Genomic DNA, 10,326 nt, shown 5'->3' on the forward strand with positions numbered 1-10,326 from the left:
GGGTACTTTAGAGAGAAAGGAGTGAAGGAGGGAAGATAAAAATAGGACAGAAACGATCCTCCATGATACTCGTCTCTCATAAAAGACTCCCCACATTGGGAAGCCAAGCCCTCGGGGTGATGTCCTGTCTGAAAATAGTGTTATTGGTACTGGAACATATGACTGAAGACTTCTGTTTGGCTCTCCTCTCCCTCCATTTTAGCAAGAGAACAAAGAAAACTTTTTTTTTAAAACAAAAAAGGAGAGGAAGTACTGTAAGATGGCATTTCATGTATGAATATTTTTATGTTTTTGTTAACGGATGTCAGAGGTATAACACTCGTGGAATAAAGCTTGGACCAGTTATTGAAATCAAAACAGGTTGGACTTACATCAAAGCAGCAAGTCCACTGAGAAATGAAGAAACAATTTTAATAGTCCCTATTTTTTTTTTTTTTTTTTTTAAACATTTTGCCTGAAGTATTTTGTGTTGACCATTAAAGCCCCCAGCCCTCTGTCCTCCCTTCTCATCTCTCCCCATTTAGGGAAACAATAAACATGATGGAAAGTTCAAAAAACAATAAAAACATCAATGACAAAAAAATAAAGTATCAAGCTTAACTTGGCTCTGGTCTATGCTAAAGAATTTTATCCTGTATAGTCATTCCATTTCATTTTATTATCTTCTAGTAACAATTTAATTTCACATTTAGCTTCAGCTTTTAATTTCTCATTTAGCTTTTACAAAACAAACCAATTTTACAGAACAAATCACCCACTGAGGCCTAGATGTTTTATGAATATGAGAAAAGATCTTTTTCAGCAGATCTTGTCAAAACACATTTTCAAATGATAGTTTACGCTACATTGCAGTTTTGCAGTGCAAACATGAACAAATTAAGCACTTAGTAATGATCCTATTAACAAAGTTTAAGATTCAGTGAATCAGAAAATGTGAATGGCTCAGTTAAGTAATATTACAAGAAGTGCAGTATTATAAGAACACATTACAGTTGATGGTCTTCAAACTATCTAGGGGGCCAAGGTTTAAAAAAAAACACTATATGTGAATAAAGGTTTTTCTGAATTTGTTTGCCCCATTTGGCTAACGCACAAGAATGTTAGATGGGTCAATAATAGTAGCTGCACATCATTTGACAAATCTCCAAGCATACAATCTACACATTGTTAAAGAGAGACTGAAATTTGATGGTGTTGTAGAACTGCACTGTAAACATATTCTATTGGTATTAGTCTGGGGATCACTTTTTACTCTCTTAATCATGTAAGTGGGGTTACCACCTTTCTTTACATGTGAGAACATTTTCCATTTTGGGGCACTGATATGGATTTGTGCTACATTCACAAAAGAGGAAACCCTTGCATGCCACCACACTGCTAGAAGAACTCGTTGTGAGTGTGGCTATGTGATGGCACTTTTCTTAAACAAGTGCCTTAATGTGACAGGGCGTAGAGTTTCTCAGCACTTTTCTCCAGCCTGTCCCTATATTCCAGCTTCTTATAGTTACACTCTGGAACTCCCTCTAGTCCATAGAGCAGACCCCAACAGCAGCAGGCAATCACTGCAGTGCTATCACTGTCACCTGGAGAGAAATACAAAGACGTGAAATGGAGCTATGAAAACAGGGATCAAGACATGGAAGGAAATGTGGAGGATGGTTCATGTATTTTAGAAAGATAATAAAATTTTTAAATATTTCCAAAGAAGAGTGGTAGATGTGGGCCTCTTTTTACTAAATGATACATCCAAGGTTAGTAATCTCTAATGATTTAAAGATGGGGTCTTAAGTCTTAGACAGCAGCTGAATTATAGAGAGTAACTGTTCCTCTTTAAAGCATGTAACCGTGTCAAAATTGCTGGCAATCACTCGCCTCCATGGAATCCTGCTCGGCTCATAAGCTTTTCCCAGTTTGACCCTGCTCCTAGCAAGGCATCCAGGGCTATCATTGGCGCGTCGTGACCACTGCGGCCCGCCCATCCAGATAAGCTGAAGCTCTTATAGGCCTCGTCCCTTTCTTCTGGCCCGTATTTTTCGGGCCAGATTACTGGCCCTTTGCCATTGGACAGGCCCCTCTGCTCCAAATACCTTGCAAGAACGGGGAAATGACAGAGAAGGTAGTTATTGTAAGTCAAACAGTTTTCTTTTTGAAATTTTAAACAGGTCTTTTTCTCAACTTCATTCACCAGCTCAGTCTGCACTTGGTTAAACTTTGAAATTTCTTTTCTTTTTTTTTTTTTTTTTAAATAAAACATGAAGACATGCACCAACGGCATTAAATATTCAGTGCTGCTCGCCGCTAAAACTTTTCAGCAATTGCACTAATAGTATCTCCATCAGTGCACGTCAGGAAAAATGAGCTGCATGTGTTTTTTGTTTGATGTAGACTGTCTTACCATTCCCACTTCTCGCTGAAGTACGCCCAGTCTCTCTCTGTCTCAGTGACTGCATATCCCTGAGACTGCACAAAGCTCTTCGCCACTGGACAGGCCTCTTTCACCAGTCCCACACCCCAACTTTCCATTGGCCTGCGCTGGATGGCATAGGCTGTGAATAGCGCTGCTGCAACTGCACCGAGAAATCCGGTTGGATGGGGGTGGGTCATTCTACCTGTCTCCACGGCAACAGCGACCAACGAGGACAGCTGCTCAGGGCGAGGATACCTGTTATGCAGAAGGAGGCTGTATTTTCAAAACCATATGTCTATGCTAGTTAAAAAAAAAAAAAAAGCTATGTCACTGAAATGTCTGTACTTCAGAATCCTCACTAAGTCGTTTTGTGTAACGCCAGAGTGAAGAACAATATGTGAATGTGGATAGTACTCTTGTTCCAACACTCAGTATGTTCTTTCTCTGTGTCTCTTTTCTACCAAATCAAAGTGAACTGAGTGAATAGAGTTTTTCGTTATATTCTTCTCACTCGCTCCAGCTGACGCTACATGTTTCCATTCCAGATGTATGTAACTAATTAACTTTTCCTGTTATTCTGACTTAGTTATGCAGCTAAATGAGACACAGAATGTTTCTTTACTTCTGATATTAAAAACTTTAATCTTATTAAATATCCTCACCTTAATCCAATGCACATAGACCTCATGGCAGCCCCACACCCTGTGCCCTCAGGGTTGTAGGGCACTCTGTAACCTCCCTCAGTGCCTGGGCGCAGCTGTGACACACCTATCATGAAGGGGACAGAGTGAGAATTCAAAACCACTTAGTTACCACTAAACATATTTAAATACACACGTAACTTATGGAGCGCACATACAAAGTTGCATTGTTCTTACCCAAGATGCTTGATGGTCCAGGTTTCCTCCCCTCCATGTCCTTCATTCCCTCTACATAACGAAAGGCCACTTCATGCAGTAGCTCCTCCCCTTCCTTTCCTAAAGAACGGTCATGAACACAAGTTTAGCTGAAACCTATGTACAACTCAGGGGGAATCAATCACAGTCCTATTACTGACCAACCTGTTGCTAGTGCTTCAGCAGTTGCCAGGTGGAGGACTGTGTCATCGCTGACCGGCCAATCAGGGAGTTGGACAGTGATGTTTTTGAGCCCTCCCAGCTCCTCTAGCTCCTGAGGAATTAAAAAAATATTTTCTTTAGAGACATATCTATCTGTACATATTGATATACTTTTTATATTAGTCTTACAGACCAACACTAGTACTGTAGCTAGTCACAAAGTGTCCAAAATGTGACATTTTCATATTTGACGATGATCAGACCTTGTGGATAACTGGCCCAGATTGGTTGTACTCCCACAACTGGTTCCGGTAGCCAAGTGCATCCCCCACCCCACTAAGCAGCATGCCAGCCTTGTAGTCCTGCAGAGAAGCAGAGCTTCACACAGAAATAGGAACGGTTCAGTTGCTTCCACATTTTTGCACTGTCAACTCACTGGTGCAGCTGTGTTCTGTAGAAAGCCAGTTTATAGTCATTACAGCCATCATAATGACTCCCTTTAATAAAAGGGGATACGTTTTTGATACAGCGTCTTATAACTCTGTACAAGGCCCAGTGTTTTTGAGTCACATATGCCTGACGACACAACCCCGACGCATATCTCAAGGTGGGAAATAAACGTCGCCCGAATTCTCTAAACCTCGCAGACATAGTTTGAAAGTGTCAAAGGCACTACTATGAGCACCACTTCTCACTGAATCGTTTCAGCGAACGTTTGAGCTTCTCGTGCATTGTATTGCAGACAGGGGCAAATGGTTTAAAAACACTAGGAAACAGCTGCGAGCCCATATTCTGCAGTTTTCAGTTTCAGAAACTTCCCCAAGAATTGTCAGAGCAGGGGATAAAGAAACAATGATTGCAATATCAGCCTCATCTGGAGTATACGTTGATTTACGCTCACCGGTCCATGGTGAGAGTCTTCGCCGGGTGTAGAGAGCTGGTACTAGGCAGAGCCACGGGCACACGTCGCGGTCACAAAATCAACTTCACTCAAACATATAACCCCTCGCTCGCACCTCAGACTTGATTTGTTGTCTTGTACAATCTTATTTTCAACAGGCAGACCAATATACAAAGTTTAATTAAGTTACAAATATGTTATTTATTGTGCATGTAACGGTAGGCTATTTGCAAATCTCGACGGCACTTATGTCCGGATTTCCTTAAAAGGACTTAAACTTTTTTGTGGAGGGGTCAGCTGTTCAGCCCCTGCCATATGAGCGCTTCAACTCAGTCTCAAATAGTAAGCCATTTTAACGAATTGTAACGGTGTAAACTTTATGAAATGTTGTATCATGTTTGTTGAACTTGATAGCAGATTTTCGCAACTAACATCAAGGTTCTGAACTTTTAAATTTTTTGGTGGCGAAAGAGGGTGGCCTGTGTGAAGAATATTGCAGTAGAAACAGGCCAATCATTTAAAAATTAACTAAGAAGAGAGTGATATGGCCGTTTACCCTCCACAAGTGTAGTTATTCTCTTACTGGTGACTCGCTCCAAGTGCGTTCATACCACGTCCGCCTTACCTAAGTAATGAATGTCACCCTCAGTGTGACAGAGAGATATTCATGGGAAACAACCATGGTCATCACAGTTGACAAAATAATAACCACCTGTCTGGTGATGTAGAGCTTACCCTTTTTCGCTTGTAAGTGGAGTAAGAATGCAAGTGGTAACATTTATATAGGCTAGGTATTGCTTTTTATTGTTGCATAAACCACTGTTGGGGATCAGACATCATTTGGGGACTTACAATAGGTAGACTGGTCCTGTCAGGTGAAATCGGTAGCATGCATGTCCAGTGGTGTGTGCGCTGATATTTCTGGATGTTATGCCAGTTGGTGTGGTTATACCACCGTGATAAAACTATCAAATCTAAACGATCAAATTTTTAGTAATCATGAAAAATTTATTACATTTTTAAAACCACTTGCCACAGCAACTGAATTTCAAGCTTGTGAAATCTGAAATCAAGTTGATTCTTTCCATAATGATGTTCAAAGGAAATTTTAAATTTTCACAAGTTTTCTTAACACAGTATCAGGTTTTTGGAACTGGATGATGAGAGTTTAAAATGGATTTAAAAATTTACGTTGGACCTTCGAAATGTGATATATCAAGCTTATTTTGCATTGCTAGGGATAAACATGGCTGAAGCCTAGTGATATCCTAGTTTAAAACCAGATATCAAATTTCAAAAGTTTGAATTCAGTTTTAAAAGTTTTGTTATATAAATGCCATTTTCATAAGCGTAATATCCAGCTACATCAGCTTGATATCAAAATGTAACATCTTGCAATTTAATTTCAAGGTCTTGGCGTTTCAAAAGACCGGTATCAAATTTTACTTAGTGTGATATGCAAAACAGAACAGCTTTGATTTACCATACACACAAAGTCAAAAATGCAAAGATCACAGTGAGATAAATGTACAGGAAACTAGAAGCAAACTTAATATGGCATCCACATGATGGCATAGTTTCCCAAGTCTGTGATTAATACAGACTCCCACTGGTGTTGGGAGAGACAGCCAACATCTTTTTCATTAAGCTAAACATTGAAATATATTTTCTTTGGGGCACAGTTCCATTCCAAAATTGTTGAGAAGAGATACAGGCTACACAGAGCAATTCAGATATTTATGTGGTGTATTATAAGAGACTGGGATAATTTGTGGAATGGGACAAACGTCAGGGTTCATAAAATTCTCACAGGAATGCAGGCCTTTCAAAGGCAGAACAAATAATCAGCAGCAGCATTGGGGTAACCGGGAACAATGAATTTCACCTGAAATGTTTTCCCACTGAACCTAAAAACACAGAAGATTGCCTCTGTTATGAGAACAGTAGAGTCTACACACCTTACCATATTTTTAGCATGTTCCTCTCTTCTCAACTGTCTATGGTCTTACCGCAGTATCACACATATATTACATGTATGTCTATGATTTAGATAGAGCTTGCAAGGGTTTGCCACGTTCATTTACCCACAAACAGCTCTTTGTTTGTTTTATGGAAGCTCTGAAATCACCATGATGAGAAAATGCTTATGAAATCTATTTGCATATGTTGCAAGGGTAGCCCTATAGGGCTGTCGTAGAAATCACAGTGGGCTTGCTAATTAAAGGCAACACTGTAACTGCGGGGCTCATTGTGTGTGTGTGTGTGTGTGTGTGAGAGAGAGAGAGAGAGAGAGAGTGAGTGTGTGTGTGTGTAAGAAAGAGAGTGTGAGAGAATATTTTAAAAAAGAGAGAGCATGTCTGTTTGTTTATAAACATGCTTCATCTGGGGATTTGTTTGTATTTTGTGCTTGTGTTCTGTGTTGGTGTTTTTCTTTGCTGTGACGGTCAGTGGTGTTAGTGCCACATAAAGAGGTGCTAGATGATGTGAAACAGCCCTTTACTTCGCCAGCTGCTGTCAAAGCGAATAAACCTCTCCGAAGATCCATATTCAACAGGCTTTCTGCCCACATCCAGCAGATTATCACTCTCTGTCCTCTATCCATGCTAATGGCCTGCGTCGCTCATTTAAGGGTAGATAGTCTTCATCCAACCATCATTCCTTCTTTTCTTGACAGAGCAGAAGAGATATAGATGCACCAGAGCCCTCCAGCACAACTGGAAGGCTAAAGAGTCACATGACTCATGTCACAATGATGCTATGCCTGATAGATGTGTTTGTGTATGTGTGATGTTGATGGTATTTCTGTCATCCACAACAAAGTGTATGAATAAAACAGCATAGTATGCTAAAACAATTTGATAATTATAGAGTTTCCTTGTTCTGCATTCACACATGACATGTTTCAGATCTTCTCACCTTTTCCATAACTATGTTAATGATTCTCTTTCTCTCTCTCTCTCTCTCTCTCTCTCTCTCTCTCTCTCTTTCTCTCTCTCTCTCTCTCTTTCCCTCTCTCTCTCTGTCTTTCTTTCTCTCTCTCTTCACTCCCGCAAAGTGAAGTCATGATACCAGTGGTTCATCCCTGTTGCCTAGCAACTGGATTAGAATTAGGAATGAGTCCAAAGGGAGAATTAACACTGTTTATATCTGTGTAGGTCTAATCTTTCTGAGTGATTATGTAGTTGCATCATTGTGTTAAAATGTGTGGACATGGTCATCTTTTTGTAATTGTTTATGTTTTGTCTCACAACAATTTGTGCAAGACAAATCACAAATGCGTGCGTGTGTGTGTGTGTGTGTGTGTGTGTGTGTGTTCCTGCTTTCGTGTAACTTTCTCACAGTAAAAATTACTTTTAGAACAAATGCAAATGTGCTGTTACATCCACTGTTACATCAGTGATAAGAATCAGATTAGTTTATAGTTATTATGTAGGTCATTTAAGATGGTTAATGTTCTGTCACCTGCTCCTGGAATTTGTGTGTGTGTGTGTGTGTGTGTATGTGTGTTCTGTAATTTTTTTTTTCAGTCTGCCTGTTATTGGAAACATTGGAACAGAAAACATCTCAACTAATTCTCGATTTCATACATAAAATCAGAACTTACCGTGCAGACTTTTTCTAAACAATATATGATTAAGGGGAAACATTACAGAAGAAACATTCAGCAGGTGTCAGCTGATGATGGCTGAGAGACCTTGTCTTGTTTGCTTTTTGCATGTAGTGACTGTACTGTATGGTGATGTAATCACATGTAATCACGTTATGGTGTTGTCACATTAATTAGGGTTCAAAATTAAATAGTGAGCGTGAAGTTACATTTAATTTTACTACGTAAATTGATAGAATAAAGGGAATGTGACAATAGGTTGCAGTGTGTGCAGATGTTGGAAGATGTCAGTGAGCAGTATAGTCTCTCTCCCTTTCTCTCTCACAGCTCTCAGTAGTAAATTTGTACATTTTAATTGGTGCACTGGAAGGGAGGATGTAATCATTAGTGTTAATCACTCCTAATTAATCGGATTTTATAGGCATTATGGACTCATCTCACACACATTGTGACTAATCAGTTCACAATTTTAATCAAATTCACAGCTTTCTAGATTCAGTTTATGCCGATTCAGTACACTGGATTCCCGATATCCTATGGATACATATGAAATTCCTTCCTTCTCTTTACCAATCTGTCTTCTCTCTTTCATCTCCATTAGGAGATAACGTATCACTTAGACACTGTCGCACACTCATTCGTTCCTGGGCGATTTGACTGTCCGGTTCTGTATGTGTACAATCAGCATTCATTCAACTGAAAATGAGTGAATACCTATGTTAGGTTTTTAGGAAGTTCTGAAAAGCCTTTACAAGAAAAGTTTTATTTGCCCTTGTACACAAACAAAGACTGCAGGAGAGCGTTAAAGAACTTCTTTGTGCAGGAGTATAAAGAGTGACATTGTATGAAAGCAGAGTGTGAGAGCAGGAAACAAGTGAAAGAGCATCTCCTTGGCAGACAGTGTGTGGGAGTTTGCAGGGCTGAAAAGACATGAACAAAGCAGTAGAGCAGCAATCTAAGAAGGCTCTCAGACTTCTGTCTTACTGTCCCTGGCCAATATAGAGAGAGACTGTGTGTGTATGCACACGCACATTAGAGAGAGAGAGAGAGAGAGAGAGAGAGAGAGAGAGAGAGAGATGGATGGAAAGAACAGAGAAGAGAGAAGGAAGAAAAATGGATGAAAAGGACAGAGGGAAGAGGAGGAAATTTGAGAGTCACCAGCGAAAAGCTGTCTCCGAAGGGCAAGAAATAGCATGGTTGTGTCTATCACAGACTGAAGTGTCATTACAGTAATTAGAGAGAAAGAGGGAGAGAAAAGAGGAAAGGGGAGACCACTGGTACCATGCCTGTAACTCTGCTCTGGTGTTGTGAAAAAAGAAAGGCGATAATATTTGGCTGCTGAATTGGCAGGGTGGGAATGAAAGACGCACACAGTGCAAATTAGTAACACTGAAATACCGCAATGAACGAAACAACCAGGGGGAGGGAATAAAGGAGAGAGGGAGGGGAGGGAGGGAGAGAGAGAGAGAGAGAGAGAGAACAGATAGTCACACATACACAGAACAGACTCAAGGAATTCATATCTTCTCCTTTTATCTTTCTACTTTTCTTTCACCTTTTTTTCTAATTTGACTTTCAGTTCTTTTGACATGTGTTCTCCCTGGTCTTTAATTTCTTGCCTTGTTTAGCTTAACTTTAATTATTTAATTATTAACACTATAACTGCCTATAGATCTCATACGCCACCCCCCTCTCTCACTCTCACTCTCTCTCTCTCACTCTCTCTCTCTCTCTCTCTCTCTCTCTCTCTCCCTCTCTCTCTTTCCACTTTCCATCTACCTATCTATCTCTCTCTCCTAATCCTCCCTTGCCTGCCTCATTTTCCTGTCTCTCTGTCTCTCTTCCTCTTCCCTGCTCTTCTCCTCACCACCTGTTAGTGTAGTACACTCCCTACCATACAGGAATTCACTCTTTTGGGAGTTTGGGAGTTTCATACTCACTGAGTCCATCATTGAGGTAAGAAAAACCTTTATTATGCTTTTTAAGTCATATCCCCATTCTTGCTATCAATTCTGAACTCTCATATTTCTCAGGATACTCTCTCTTTCTCTGATAGTACCTAATCCTTTTTAATCGACCATCTCATTTGTCTTACTTTTTATTTAACAAAATAAAAATCTGCTCTTCTCTGGAATTAGATCCAGATGTGTACATACAAGCTTATTGTCTTTCCGCTGGCTTCAGTTATTATCATCTCTCTCTCTCTCTCTCTCTCTCTCTCTCTCTCTGTCTGCATCTGATTTTCTGCTGTTTTCTGTAACTCTCCAGCCGTCTCTTTTTATTTGTATGTCTTTCTTTCTTTCTTTCTTTTAGTATCTAATATGTTCCTGCTTGCAATGTCAACTTGCATCTC

The 10,326-nt window shown here is 39.9% G+C and overlaps 1 protein-coding gene across 1 annotated transcript; it reads right to left on the reverse strand.

Moving 5' to 3' along the window:
* Nucleotides 1-513: 513 nt before the first annotated feature.
* On the reverse strand, nucleotides 514-4,566 carry adprh (ADP-ribosylarginine hydrolase). The gene is made up of 8 exons (XM_030774231.1): nucleotides 4,367-4,566; nucleotides 3,729-3,843; nucleotides 3,469-3,577; nucleotides 3,286-3,384; nucleotides 3,070-3,175; nucleotides 2,396-2,662; nucleotides 1,873-2,087; nucleotides 514-1,583 (listed from the first exon to the last, which is right to left on the reverse strand). Exons 1-8 carry the CDS (start codon nucleotides 4,372-4,374, stop codon nucleotides 1,435-1,437), a joined length of 1,068 nt encoding a protein of 355 aa, XP_030630091.1. The 5' UTR covers nucleotides 4,375-4,566; the 3' UTR covers nucleotides 514-1,434.
* Between the last annotated feature and the right edge of the window lie 5,760 nt (nucleotides 4,567-10,326).

Source organism: Chanos chanos, chromosome 5, assembly GCF_902362185.1.
Source record: "Chanos chanos chromosome 5, fChaCha1.1, whole genome shotgun sequence".
Classification (NCBI taxonomy): Eukaryota; Metazoa; Chordata; class Actinopteri; order Gonorynchiformes; family Chanidae; genus Chanos; species Chanos chanos.

What these genes read in the sequence shown, in the direction of transcription:
- adprh (XM_030774231.1), bottom strand. An exon ending in TGGACCATCAAGCATCTTGG is followed by an intron (nt 3,176 to 3,285) that starts GTAAGAACAATG and finishes CCTTCATGATAG; the next exon opens with GTGTGTCACAGCTGCGCCCA. An exon ending in TCTATGTGCATTGGATTAAG is followed by an intron (nt 2,663 to 3,069) that starts GTGAGGATATTT and finishes TCTGCATAACAG; the next exon opens with GTATCCTCGCCCTGAGCAGC.